This window comes from Rhamphochromis longiceps, linkage group LG1 (assembly GCF_057381845.1).
Source record: "Rhamphochromis longiceps isolate RC_006_pf linkage group LG1, R_longiceps_female_GT1.1, whole genome shotgun sequence".
NCBI lineage: Eukaryota > Metazoa > Chordata > Actinopteri > Cichliformes > Cichlidae > Rhamphochromis > Rhamphochromis longiceps.
This window is the reverse complement of record NC_140557.1, coordinates 6273847-6289136: the sequence shown is the minus strand read 5'-3', so window position 1 is coordinate 6289136 and position 15290 is coordinate 6273847. Positions and strand designations below refer to the sequence as shown.

At 39.0% G+C, this 15290-nt stretch overlaps 1 protein-coding gene across 3 annotated transcripts in view; it reads left to right on the top strand.

Moving 5' to 3' along the window:
* Positions 1-15290, top strand: part of phkb (phosphorylase kinase, beta) — a 108754-nt gene that overhangs the window by 24877 nt on the left and 68587 nt on the right. For all 3 annotated transcript variants that reach the window (XM_085414248.1, XM_085414334.1, XM_085414423.1), the window contains 5 exons: positions 2565-2703; positions 5555-5654; positions 9497-9604; positions 10467-10547; positions 13234-13349. In XM_085414248.1, coding sequence (XP_085270374.1) covers positions 2565-2703; positions 5555-5654; positions 9497-9604; positions 10467-10547; positions 13234-13349 — 544 coding nt within the window. The remainder of the gene's footprint in view (positions 1-2564; positions 2704-5554; positions 5655-9496; positions 9605-10466; positions 10548-13233; positions 13350-15290) is intronic.

Sequence of the window (15290 nt, the reverse complement as noted above, 5' to 3'; positions counted from 1 at the left end):
CTAAGGTTTTAAAAACTGAGCTTAAATAAATGATTAGTGGTAATAAAAGCCGAGGGAGGTCAACAGTGATCACTGACTGTTTTAGAAGCTTTTTGAGATCAAATAGAAGAAAATACATAACATTAAACATGTTAACAACACAAAAGCCATATTAAACGCAGACTACTTTAGACCCGGAAGTAGGATTCGTTGCGTCATCACTGAACAACCGGATTGTAGGAAGGAAAAATATATGTCAATGCTTTTGCATTCTTTCGGAAATGTAGCTGGATAATTATGTCATTGGCATCGATGAGCCACTGTCAATATGTGACATGTTGAAATCGCGTTTGAATTTGCGCTTGTTGTTTGCTTTCACTTTGCAATCACGCAAACTGTGTATAGAGAGCGACAGTACTGATTGGTGAGTGATGATAATTTGCGCACCAATTCCTCTGACATCGTTTTATCAATCGTTGGCTTACTATGCAAACATGACAAGTGAAATCTCCCGCAGCAAGCTTAAACATGTGAGAGGTTGATCGCGCAGAGAATCGCTTACCGTTGTGTGTGTGTGTGTGTGTGTGTGTGTGTGTAAAAGTAGCAGGATATATATTTTAGTTCTGCTGAGCCAAATAAGACAGGTCAGGGTGAAGAAGTGACAGCCAAAGAAAAGTTTACCACAAAACGGAAAAGTTATGACAAATCAGACTATAAGGCAAAAAGAAAGTGCAGCTTTATGGTTTCATGGACAAATGACTTTCTGGTGGCTGCAGATAGGGGTGATTGCTCAGTTCTTGTTCTGTTTAACCTTAGTTCAGCCTTCAGTACCGTTGATAATCAAATCTTAATCTACCGCTTAAATCACATGATAGGGATGTCTAGCTCCATCTTGGGGTTGTTCAGTTCATTTCTGCGAGTAGAACACTTTTGATGTCAGTGGGAAACTTTTGGTCAGCTGTAGCTAGATTATCATGCAGCGTTCCGCAAGGATCTATCTTAAGTCCCTTGTTGTTTAACTGGTATATTGTGCCACAAGGCCATATTATAATTAGTTTGAAATCCATTTCCTATCATCTGTATGCAGATGATATTCAACTGTACCGTTATTCCAAACCTTATAGTTAGATAAACTATCCATTCTAATGGAACTTCTTAAGGAAATTAATGGTTGGATGAGTGTTAAATTTTTGCTCCAGAGAGCATTAAGCCCCAGACTAGACATCATTTGGGATCTTTCTCATCCACTGTAAAAGCTACAGCTTCAAATCTTGGGTTAATTTTTAATCAATATATGACTTTTCATGTTTACATCAAGTCTATGACCTTCTATTGCTTTCTTTACTTAAGAAATATCGCTAAACTCAGGACTGTTGTCTCTAAAGGTAAATTGGAGATGCTTTTTTATGCCTTCATTGCCTCATGATTATAATATTGAAGGCTTCTTTAAATTGCCTTCAAGCTGTCCAAAATGCTGCTGCAAGGCTTTTAACTCACACTCACAAATTCTCACATATCACCCCATTGTTAAAGAGTCTGCGCCAGCTTCCATTTAGTTTCAGATCTCAATTTAAAATCTTGACTCTTACTTTCATGGCCTGATGTGGAGAGGCCCCCACTTACATCATCTTCTACATCATGCTTCTTCCTTCGATCTGCTGATAGTGGTCTTCTGGTGATTCCACGTACCGATCTAAAAAATAAATGGGATTTTGCCTTTCAAACATTTGTGCCAAAACTATGGAGCAGTTTACCTCTCTCTCTTTGCACCCTTGACTCTGTGTCTTCTTTTAAAAAAAACAAAAAAAAAAACCAGCTGAAAATGCATCTATCCAGATCTATCAGGCATTTGAATAATATTTTTGTGTATTATAGTTTTTTTTTTATTCAGTTGTATTTTAATATTGTAAGAATCTATTGAAGTGCATTACAATCTTAAAAAGTACTTATTCATTAACAGTAAAACATATGAAAAGTGTCACAGTCATTGGTAACGTGGTGATTCTCTGCAACAATTGCTCACAAGTGCAGAATTTCTTTAAGTTGTAAAACTCTGGTTGCCCACTCTCCTTAGATTGCTGCAGCTATTTTGGATTTTTTTATATATAAATTTATAGCCTTTTTTTAAGGCTTGCTGCTGGGTTTGCTCTGGGCTCCTCTATATGACGCTGAAGCTGGGAGGTCCACTATTCCCCCGCCCCTGACATTGAAGCTGTGAGGCGCATAGTGCTCTCTCTCTCATCTTATACTTATTTATTACATTTATCTAATTTGTTTATTGCGCTTTAAACAGAATCTTATGGGGGGGGGGGTTGTTTTTGTTTTTTTAAATTTCATTTTTGTATTTTCCAACTGGTAATTTTACTCTGTTGATTCTTGATTTACCACCTAATTCATCAGTTAGAACGAGATGCTTTTGATATTCGTAACAAAGAGCTGCAGGAGAATACTTTACAGCCTAGAAAACAGGCGCTTTCTTCACTGGCCTTTCAACTACTTAGCTGTGAGCAGATGACATTTCCAGTTTTGCAACTATTAACCCACCACTTCTTCTGTCTGTCTCTATCTTTTTTGTGTCTTTTTAGTCAAGACAACTATTTTGAACTACCAGAGTCCCACCACTGGTCTGTTCCCAGTAAAAACATGCTCTACCTGCAAAGAGGCAAAGGTCCGGGACTCTCTGTACTGTGCTGCCAGTGCCTGGGCCTTGGCAATGGCATATCGGTTAGTATGCAAAATGCACACGCATGCAAAATAAACTGTGTAATATATGTTTGTTTATAAGTATGCAATATGTCTTTTTCCAAAATTTGTGTGGACTTAGGAAGCTGGCACCTTAGCTGTGTGCTAAAGATAGTGCTTTTTACCTAAAATTGAGTTACAAAACTCATAGAAAGCTCAACTTGACCAAAGCTGTTTGGCAGATTACCAACATGTACGTGTTTGTGGGTGAGTGTGGCTCCAAGATAAGCCCAGTTGTACTAACAAGTGCACACAATCCTTGAAATTATTTGAAAATATGTCTTTTCACACACCCAACCCAACAAGCTAGAGGTTGCAGGGTCTGTAATTGGTGCAATCATAGAATATGGGTAAACAGCTAGTGATCTGTACAAGTTAAAAACTTAGAACTCATGTTTATGTTCAGTTAGACTTTTTAAAGAACTCTTCGATTACTGTTGTGAGAGTATCTCAGACTGAAATCTAAATTCATGGTGAGTAGTGGAGGCGGAGGTCATAAACACAGATGGTTATTGCAGTGAGTCCAGTTTCTTGTGGGCAGAGGTCTTTCTTGCTGTTATATAGTGATAGATGGTTGCAGCATGTTGTGCTTCTGAATATGCCACTGACCCATAAACTCAGGAGTAGCTGAAAAACCAGTCCTATGTATTGCCTTTTTTCAGCATCACAGCAACGCTGGTGTAAAAGAAATACTAAAATAGATGGACAGCTCAGTTTGTTGGGCATTATATGAAAGCTGACCAAAAAGCCCCAGTTAGTTTCACAGGTTTTTTTCCCTGCTCTCTTCGTTTTCATGCTTACTGATCCTCATCTTTAATCTGCCTCTGTCATTTGGAGGCTTTGCTTTTTAACCACATAGGGGTTATTACTTCTAGAAGAACATTTCAAAATTTCACTGGGGCCACCAAACCCCTTTATCAATGTTCCCCTGTGTTGATGCCCAAATTCCTCTTAAGGAAAGAGCACTTCCACAAAATGAGCTTGTAACAGGGCACAGAAGAAGGGTGGGGGGCAAAAAGATAAAGAGGAAGGAGGCAGAATTGGAAAGGGGAGGTATACGAGAAAGAGTGAAAGTGGAGATGCGGGAGTGGTAGAGGGGAGATTTAAGCTGGTCAGGGTTCGCAATAGAGAAGAAGAAGTGGAAGATGGCGAGAGAGGCAGAGAGGAAACTAGATGGAGGGGGAAGACGGAGGGAAAGAGCGGGGTAAAAATAGAGTGTACTGCAGTGATGTGACCAGAGGCAGATCCCAGTCATCAGTCATGGCTGCCTCCTATTAGAATTGTCACTGGGATTTAATTAAGATGATTCTCATCTGACAGGCTTGGATAGTGCCATTACTTACTTCACACCCAGATGCTGTGTGTGTTTGAGTATGTGTGTGTGAGATTCAATGACAAGACTGGCAGTTGGAGTTACCACAAACTTCTATTTTAAGGAAACATGATAGCTTTTATCTGCAGCTTTGCCTACTCACTTTTCTATTTGTTATATACATTTTCTTGTTAATGACACTGGGTAGCTCTAGTGAAAATTTCCTCTCACTAACAAGTCCATGCAGTCAGTTTTGATGCACGGGGTCATGTCTTGAAGGCAGTCATTAATGCATTGTGTACCTTGTAAATTTTAAACAAGTATAACATCAGTGGCTTAGCTTTCCTTTGTTGTTAGCCAGAGTCATTACTAGCTTGACCTTTGTCAAACACATCTGACATCTGCCAGCCTCAGAAAGAATGAGCTGATTCGCACTGTGGTCGCTGCAACCAAGGAACAAAGTGGCATTTTACTACCAGTATTCATTTCAGGACTTTCAAAACTTTTCTTTTCTATACCTAACAGATTTAATTTAAAGCTGATTTGTTTCCCCACAATTTGAATGCATTTTTCTATAGTGCATTCATTCATGTTTTTGTTAATTTGCATTCACTATTAAATGTAAATTGTGTAAATTGTTAAGAGCTTCTGTTGGTTTATCAGCACTGATGACTAATATACTTCAAAGTCAGTACTACGTGTGGGAAAGTCTAAAGAGCAAAAAAAAATCGCAGTATGATCATTATTTCTTAGCTATGGGTGACTGAAACAGCCAGAGAACCATTGTATTTAGTCTTGGGTTAAGCAGTTTGATCTTCACAGCAGTCCTGGCCAACTGACAGCTTTAACGGAACAAATGATTGACCATTACTACTCTTCCAGTCCTCATCAGATCAGGATTTGTGTTGTCCATGTCAAAATCACATGGTAGTTCTCTGTATCACAATAATATTTAGGATGGATCCACAATCCTATTGATGAAATATGGGCTAGGCAAACATTTCTAGCTTTATGAATGCAAAAGTTTGGCTTGATCTGGGTTATGTCAACCTAAACCTGATTCATTTTTTTATTTTTTATCTTTCTTACCCCAAAAAGGGTTCAGCAGGTTATTTATTATTTGTTATTTGCTTAAACCTGGGAACAAAATGGCTTGACCAAAAGGTAGTAAGGAATTAAAGACTTAATATTTAGCATTATTTATTTATTATTTATTAAGCTGGTTCTGATGTTCTGCTTCTCTTTCACTCATATTTTATTTGAATAAAATAACAGTTTAGACAGTTCTACAATGTGTCTGATCTTCTGACTACTTGGACTTTTTTTTTCCTCGGAAAACTTGTCCTTCATATTAAGTTGTGAGATCTCTGCTGTTATTTTCGGACATTTAAGGAGTAAGAATACTGACCAAAAGACCAACTGTGACTCCAGTTAGTAATATTTGCCATTTTTAAAACAAAAGGAGTTGCTGTAGGTGACAGTTTGTCTTCATGTGTTCGGCCTTTGTTCCCTGCCCTTCAGACGCATTGATGATGACATGGGACGAACTCACGAGTTGGAGCATTCTGCCATCAAGTGCATGAGAGGAATTCTCTACTGTTACATGAGACAGGCCGATAAGGTGAGTGTTTCATCCTGGCTCAGTACAGCTTCTGCATGTTTGCATAAAAACACCCCCGAAATTACACACTGCGTTGCAGATCAAAGGTATATTCCTGCTCATCAAAGCCTCTTAGTGCTACAGCCTTGGACACATCTGGTTCCTCTTTCATATCACAACAAATAACAAAAGGAGCCAGTTGATATAGTCCTGAGGGCTTAATAACCAGCAGTCTCCTAATTTCCAATGACTTTTGCTCCGAAGGAGGAAAATTTCACGCCACCTCTACTGAAAACTGATGAATGTGTAGAGTAGGCTGTGAATGAGGAAAAAAATGGCAAACCATGTTATGTATTCAAAGAAAAGCCAGATATGTCTCCTGAATATTTTTTTTTTTCCCTCGTTGAGCATATTTTTTTAATAGAGCAGCCTGCTGCGTCCCTGTGTATCTGCACGTATATGGTGTGCACCGTTGAAAGGCATCCTCTTTCATCTTGCCTCGACCTTGACGATCCAATTTAGGGGAGAGAGTTTCTCTGTCTTAATTACAAAGCTGCGTTTACACAGTTAATTACACAGAACAGCTTTCGTTATGGCCCCGTCACCAACGCTTACGAAGTACATGGCATTTTTTATGGAAACTGTGACATGGGGGCACTGCAGGGCAAATATCACAGAGCAAATACAGCAGCTGTGCCCCACTGATTAGATAAGATAGTGTATGAGGAAGAAAGGATATCTTTTATTTAACAATTACACTTTTCTTAAAGGAAAAGATTCTACCTTTGCCATTGATAAACAAATGAGGTGGCTGTTTATGTTTATTTAAAGCAGCTCTGTTCGTACTGAATACAAAGGTATACCGAAACATTTAGAGATTACTGATGATAACAATGATAATAAAAATATTAATGCTTAAAATACATTGTTTAAAATTTCACCAGATCTTTTCTCTTCCTTCAAATAATCAATTCCTGTATCTTTAAACAATGTCCTGAGGTGCTTAAACTTAATTATAACAAATAAATAAATATAATACTTGTGTGTTTTCCTCAAGGAATTGGACAATACTGCAGGAGAAACTCATGAAACAGAGCTAGTGAACAACAGATACAACATGCTATATAGATGCTCTGCTTTTATGCTGATTTGCATTGAAATTCAGGCAGCGTTATCATCCAGAACAATATTTGTTAATACAAATTTTTATATATGCAACAGAGGAACTCACTGTCCGGGCTTATTAAGGCTGCAAACAACACTCTTTTCCATTTCTATAGTTAACTAACACCGGCCTTCTTGTGTTACTGTGACATCCCTATCCTTAATACATACATACAGTGGTGTAAATGAAGTTCTTTATGATTAAGAAATAAAAAACTCTAGATGGCCCTGTGTGGAAAAAGTGATTGCCCCCTAAACCTGATGACTGGTTGGGCCACCCTTAGCAGCAGCAACAACAGCTATTCAAGGATTTGCAATAACTGTCAATGCTGTGGAGGAATTTTGGCCCACTTACCATTATTGCTAATCCAACATCTATTTCTTTAGCATATTTTAAGTCATTTTTTGTCAGTTCAGGACTCTGCAACTTTAGTTTTGTTTTTTGTAATTTTTTTTTACTGTGCTCCAAATGCTAATTATGTGCCAGTGGCTGCTGGAACACTAAATAGGCCAATAAGTCAGTGTTTTTGTATACGGCTTGTTACACTGCCTGAAGAGACCAAAACATTGATCAATTCAGGGATATGGTCACAGATCTAAGCGTAAAAACGTGAGCTGATCATTTAGTCGTGATGATCTAAACAGTTATTGAGCTCACTGTATCCCTTTAACATAACTTTGTTTTGAAAATGAAAGTCATTTCCTTTTCAGTGAGAAATGATAAGGAATTGCAGTTAATTGACTTGATGAGATGCAAGAGTTTTGTGCGTAGCTAAAGATGGAAAATAAGTGCATGAAAGTGGACTGTTAAAACAGCAGGCGTTGAAGTAGTCTGCTAAATTGAAGCCCATATTGGCGCATTGCAGCACTTGAAACAATAAGCAAGATCGGGGGCCTCTTCAAATATCCCAAGAGTGGAGCCACTTGACACTGTGGCTCTGCAGGGGCAAGAATCAGGGAGACCACTACACAAAAGCAAGTTTTATAGAAACATAAACAACAGCGTTAGCTGCTGACAGAGGTACCCCTCTTATTCTGTACACATACGCACATAAGCATTACTCACTATGGGATGGCAAGAAATGGAGCAGTTTCAGTGAAAGTGGGACAGCGGGTCTCCACTATGACCTGACTATATAGCAAAATAGGTGTGAGGGGGGACGACGACAAAAGAACCCAAATAAAAGAGCTCATAGCGTAAAGTACAGGAGATAGAGAGCTAGAAGTAAGAAAGAAGGTAGGAAGTAGGAAAAACAATGGAGACAACAACGAGGGATTTAATGATAGAGAGAGCAGTGAGAGAAGTAGAGAAAAGAAACGAAGGAGGTGAAAATGGGACAAAGGGCCAATTATTTATAACTGTGCGACAGGACAGGCGGCCCATCTGTGATTTGGTGTGTAGTGTAGTCGATGAAGCAAACACATGCGAAGCCATCAACAAACCACCGAGGATAAAGCACAACTAAAATGTTGTACATGTCTTGTTTTAAACAGTGTTATCATTTTGGTTGCCATAATCTGGCCCTTATGTGGTCCCGAGCAGAGATGTTTGTACTGTAATGTGTAGCGTGTGGTGTTGTTCCCTGATTAAACTCTTCACTCTTTATCAGGTTATTTTATTAAAAACCAAAACAAAAGAACAGATTATGTGCAGCATGTATGATTGTAGTGGGGATGAACTCTTGCAGCCAGGATTGTAAACATTTAATTTTTTTGAAACGGCTTAAAAATGTTAAAGAAATGTTAGTTCCTTTTAAACCTTTTGAATCATATTTGTATGGGTATAATAGATTGAAAAAAACAGTGCAGGCAGATGGTGGTTAAGATTTAAGTAGCTGATTAAATTTAAGCAGCAAGACTAACTGAAGTGAAAAAGCTGCAAAGAAAGCTAGAATAAGCTGAAGTGGCAATTGAAATGGAGGAGCCAAAAAGGCAAACAAACAAAGACAAACATTTAAATGGCCTAAGACAAAGGAGCCAGATGTGGAAATCCACTGACTTCTGTTAAGTAAGACTCAAGTTTTTGCCTTAACTATATTCAGACCAATTATGCTTACATTCTGATCACCCTTCACCCCAGCCTTTGGAGCCAGGAAAAAACTCTGGGCGTTGATGGGTCAGCAAAAGTGAATGCAGTAAAAGAAGTTCAGTTTGACAGTTTAAATATAAAAAACAAACAGCTTTAGCTCAAGAGAACATGCTGAAAGGAAGTGAAGTGTAATTTAATTTTTTTTCCATTCACAGCAGTTATCTCAAGTTGCCTGAGAAAATTATAGAAAAGAAATCCCGGGGATGTGGGAATCTGTCGTGACAAGTTGACATGGGGGAAAGAGAAGAATGGACAGAGGAGGATAGAGAAACAAGAAGCAGCATTGAATTTGATTCGTTAGAATTGACATATATAGAATTAGAGCAGAGGTGCCATCTCTGCCTTAAGCAGTGCAACCATAAGAGACATGACAGACATTACAGTGTGTAAAGAAATTTCATCACCATGTTTGACTCAATACAAAAGGTTTCGGTTGATATGTTTTTGAATTTGTTGAAGGCTACTCTAGTATAGCTAGTTTCTTCTAGTAACCTCTGTGGGGCCATGGATGTCTCTCCCTTTGATTTTCTCTCTCCCTCCCTTTACCCTGGACCTTTTTTTTCCTCCTTTCATCTCTCTCTCTTTCTCTCTCTCTGTGCATCTCTGTTAGGTGGAGGAGTTTAAACAGGATCCTAGCCCCTCAAAGTGTCTGCACTCTGTATTCCATGTGGACACCGGAGATGAGGTTTACTTGCACGGCGACTACCACCACCTGCAGGTCAGCCAGCAAGCAGACAAGTGAAAAAATGGGGCAACTACCAAATGAAAAAAGAGCGTTTAAATTGAATTCTTCGTGCATACACCTGTGTGTTTGATGTGTGTGTGTGTTACCTAGGGGTTTTACTGTATATTGTAAAAAATGTAGAGTAAAATTTGCCACCCTGGTATTTTATTTTGTGTCACATATTTAATATAACTTTAGGAAAAAATGAGGTCAGAGAAGAAGGTCTGTAGTAAGTGAACCTTGCTAAAGATGAATGAACAACAGGATGAATAAAATAGACAATCAATCTCTTTGTGACAGGTTTTGTTTCAAGTGTTTTGAGTGGGGGGGGGGATTCCATTAAAATGTCTCATTTCCTCAGCCCCTCTGCCTGGCATGCATAGACGCTCAGAAAAATGACTTTCTCCGAGAAGTGCTTGTGCACTAAATTGGCACTAAAACGGCTTGTTCCTTTGTCAGTGGTATTAACAGAGGTCAGTTTGGTGTGTAGCATTTGAATGGAGAATGCATTTCTAGTGAAGGGTGGCCAATACATCAAGAGAGCTAGAGAGAGAGAGAGAAATCGAAATAAAGCTGCAAGGTTAGTTGCCTGTGAGGGGAGAAAAAGACATTCAAAAATGTAAAAGAGGTAACTTATTTATTGATTATTCTATTTTTTCCAGCAACTTCACCATTGTTGATGATTTCCAATGTCAAAAGTTTAATAGCTACTGTAAAGTCTGTCTCATTCTCTGCACTGTGCGAGAAATTGAAGACTAATTTATAAGTATGAAGTTATTATACGGTGTATGTGCAAATGATAGTAATTGCTTTGATGGCATCTTATCCACCCTACTTCCCTCTGTCACCTCTACAGATCGATGCCGTTTCTTTATTCCTGCTGTACTTGGTGGAGATGATCTGCTCTGGTCTGCAGATCATTTTCAACACCGACGAGGTAAACAAGGCGTTAAAATGACTGCGGTTTTCAATATTAGGATGTAAATGTCGGCCTGTTTATCGCTACATTTTCTAAACTGTGAAGCAGAGGCAAATAGTGTCAATCTCTGGTCTCACTTACTGTCAAGGTTAAATGTACTGATATGATTATAAACTGCATGAAAAATAACTACGGAGTTGTTACATTTTATCACTTTGTGGATTTTCCATGGTGCTGTGCATTTATGGCAATGTTGTATTTTAAAACATCTCACAGCTTCTCTAATCTTTGGAAAAATTTTTTTGTGAAATTCTGTATTTATTCTAAAATACACCACGATATAGTTTAAATGATCTAAGTAATCTGATGCTACCTTCTGAAGGTTGAGCTAGCTGCTGTAAAGTAAGACCAAAGGGTCTCTAAAGCCAGTTAGATATATCCTAAATCCCCTACAGATATCCTAGAGCTGACACAAATGCAGGATCAGGGGACAGTATCTCACTTTTATAGCTTGGCTCACATTTATGCTCTTGCTGAGCCGCTCAGTTGACTTTCAGCAGAGAAACGTTTAGATGATTTCATTGTGGAAGCTTAAATAGCCTCCTGAGAATCGAACCGGTAACGTTGTGTTTGGCAACACACCAGCCCTCTATTACTGTAAAGCTGAACGGTCTCTTGTAGTTTGATTTATCTGTTGGTGTCATTTTTTTTGCCTTTTTTATGTTTGGCTCTAAATAAAACAAGAAGGCAACTTGGCTGTTAAGTTTACACACTGTGCTGTTTATTATGTGGCCCGCAGGAGTATTTGGAACGTCATTAATTCTGTTAGTTTTTACAGCCTGCTCAGCTTTACTTACCGCCACAGAGCAGTGAAATTTGTGCCCCTGGTAAAGGAATCCATTTGTTTACTAAATTGAGCTTATCTTAAGAAAGTAAGGACATGGTGAAACGTTATACCACTAACCAATTAGTGAGCGTACACACACCTCCCAACCCAGTCATCTCTCATTTTTCTCCATTTCTTACTCTGAACAAAGCAAATTGACAATGTAACTTTTTTATGAGGGCAGTCCTGTTTGTGCAGCAACCTTAATTTGCATGGTTAAACAGTGCTTATTAGGTTGTGTAATACAAACCGAAGCACGCCTCCCCCAATCTCACATTAACAAACATCAGATGCACTGAGCATAAGGGTTTGAGATTAGCTTTCTCACTGAACACTGTTTGAAATGTGTTTCATTTGGACTAATCACATTATTAGAGTGTTTATTAGTTTGTTGTTGGCTGTCACTACTTGTGAAGTCCATCGGTGTCCACTTGACTGAGCTGGAAGCTGCATTGCAGTATATATTTTTTTTCTTAGAGTGGCATAGAAAGGCTGATGCATGTCCTCTGAGAAGATACACTATCGACCTCCTCCCAGATGCCATTTTCAGTTTCATGCAGCATGAAATGGAGCGACTCATTAGCCAGTTTGTATGTCTGGGGTGCTTTTTTTTCACACAGGAGTATACGTGAGAGCTGCTGGCACATGGTAAAAGCAGAAGCACATGTAGTGTGCTTTTGCCAATGTGCCCACGTTCCCAAATAGTCAGCCCCCCGCCCCCCACAAAAAAAGGAAAAAAAAGCAGAACTGGCCAGGATGGTTTTCTAGCAGCAGGGAGGGGAGACAGAGGGACTCATTTGGCCGACGGGCAGTAACATTCATTAAGATACCATTAAGATACTAAAAAGTTCCCCTCGTTAATCACTCTGCTCATAAAACCCCCCAATAAGAGACCCGGCAAACACCTTTCCCTCTTTCCCAGCCTCATCTGCTTTTCCCCCTCTTTCTCTGCCCATCCTCACTGCCTGGCCTATTTAAGACCTACACAGGTTCTGTCTTTCTCTTTCAGCTGTTTTACTCTCATCTCTCAATTCCCCTCCACCACTTTGTCATTTTAGATTAAATCTACCATCACTCAAGCACATACACCAGTGTGCTGGCACATTATATGTTTCACTTTTTAGTTAATTTTTTCCTATATGTATACTGTATAATTTTGCAGGAATCTGCGTGGGCCAGATGCTAGTTATAAGAAACATTTGAAATCGGCTAACTGCAATTTTAAACATTTCGATGCCGCTGTAATGTTTGGTGGAATCAACAACACTACTGATGAGTTTTTAGAGCATCTAAAGGGTGGCATTTGTTTTAGCTGGAATTTGTAAAGTGTGTTGATTTAGTGTCTTTATAGTTATGGGTAGCTGACAAGGCAATGAAGCTCTAGCTTCACGTACTGGTGCTCTATTCTTTTTAATTACAGTCTAGCCATAGGGTCAGTTTCACCTTGAGCATGGATTAGAAATCAGCTTTCTTTTTCACCGTAGTAACCTTTGTAATGAGAGAGTTATACTCATCACCCCAGATCAGTATCAAAGGTCATCTATCAATGGATCCAGACGTTCATTTGTGTGTGTGTGTGTGTGTGTGTGTGTGTGTGTGTGTGTGTGTGTGTGTGTGTGTGTGTGTGTGTGTGGGGCTGCATTTTACGTTATGTACTGCGATTCCACTTTCTTTTTGGACACATCTTCTGTCTCTAGCCCCGTTTATGCATACATGGGCGTGTGTGTGTGTCAGTATACTCTGTGTATGCAGGTTGCATAAACACAGTATGTTGCATTTTTTCCGAGTGTCCCATGTATGTTTGTTTTCTACATGCAGGTTTCCTTCATCCAGAACCTGGTTTTCTGTGTGGAAAGAGCATATAGGGTACCTGACTTTGGCATGTGGGAGAGAGGCAGCAAGTACAATAATGGCAGCACTGAACTGCATTCCAGGTCAGTAAAAAGAAAACACACAAAAACATTCTCTCCACACTCTCGTTTTTTTTTTTTTTTTTTTTTTAAACCTTACTTTTGCTTTTCTCTATACTTTTACCACTTTTGTAGTACTGGCCAGAATATGTCCTGTATGCAGGGTGCTGCAAAAGTCCTAAAACTCTTAAGTTACATACCTGAAATAAGGTCTGTGGGAAAGTTGTAACACCAGAAAAAAGATGTGAGAATGTATCAAAGATTCAAAATAAATGTTTTTAGAGCAAACCCATACTTCATGGGTTTGCAAACCCACTATATTTTACATGGTTAGCATGGTTGTCTCACAGCAAGAAGGTCCCGAGTTCACTTCCACCATCAGGCCGGGGTCTTTCTGAGTGGAGTTTGCATGTTCTCCCTGTGTTGCGTGGGTTCTCTCCAGGTACTTCACCGTCCTCCAACAGTCCGAAGACATGCAGTTTATGGGGTTAGGTTAACTGGTGATTCTAAATTGCCCTTCGGTGTGAATTGTTGTCTGTCTCTATGTGTTAGCCCTGCGACAGTCTGGCAACTTGTCCAGGTTCTACCCTGGATCTCGCTTAAGACGGCTGGGATAGGCTCCAGCGCCACCTGCAGCCCTGAAATGGACAAAGGGAAGAGAATGGATGGATATATTTTACATATATTTAATATGCTAAATGTGTCACTTAAGAGTTGCCATTTTACACATCCACTCGTCTAATGCATTAGGATGCATTTGGAGTCATTTTTTGTATGTATCTGATGAGTAGACCAATATCGAGTCACCTTCCACCACCTTGTCCACCCACACCTGAGGGAAATGCGTCACTCTTTAGCTGGTAAATTCTTCACTGTGCTCACCTTAGCTGCTCATGTTTTTTTTCTTTCCCCCCCCTTTTTTTTTTTTTAAATCTTAGCAGCTGTTGCTTTAAATTGGGGATTGAGCAGTGGGTGTAGCAGTAAACTGAGGTGCCTACTGATGAGTCACAAGAGAGAAACAATTGTTTTTTAAAAATGCAACAGTGCTTAAATGCTCCATGGGCCAAGAGAAACTATACCTTGATACTCTTCTAGTTTTATAAATACACCCGTTAAAACAGATCTTTTAGTTTTACTAAAGTATTACTTTGGTTTTCTTCTTACGCAACTGCAAATCATATTTGCCTGGGCCCATATTTGTTTCTGTCTCACTGTCGGTGAGTGCAGCACTTGGAAAAACAACAATGATGTAGAGTGTTCCATCTTCTTGAAATTAACTACAAAACCCCTAATTATTTCAGATTTTTAGTAATAGGGCTCTGAGTTAAGTTTATTTGTAATATCTATGTATTTTAATTCACTAGATTGTGAAATTCTAATGGTTTTTGCCAATGACTGTAGAAAACAGTCATTGGTTTTTGCTTATAGAGAAAACAACAGTAACTATAGCAAGAAGGACTCTTATCTATTCAATCTTCTTTTTCTTTCCTGTCCATATAAATAGATCAGCGCCAAACAATAAATGTAAAAACACTGTATTTCCTGCAGGAAGCAGCAGAAATGTGGGAACATGTAATGCTTTTCTTTATAATCAAGTCTATTTGATCTAGTGAGGTGTTTGTCGGGTCAGTGTGTACTGATGGAAATGTCAAATCAGCACAAGTTGGTAGCTAAAAAAAAATGTCAGTCAGCAAGTAAATAACCTATATTAAAAGAAAATGTAATGGACCAGCCATCTGAATGGTTAACCACCATGCAGATAAGGATTTGGAACAACCTGTTCAAACACCAGCACTGTTCTTAGCCCGTGTTGACTTTTTGTTACGTTTTCCCTAACTGATTTATCATCCAAGGTCAAACCGGCCTTCCTCTCCTCGCTCGGTTTCTTGATAAAGATCCTCAATTTCTGCTATTGCTTATCTCTGAAAAGCATGTCTTTTTTTCTTTCTCCAACAATCCAGAGCT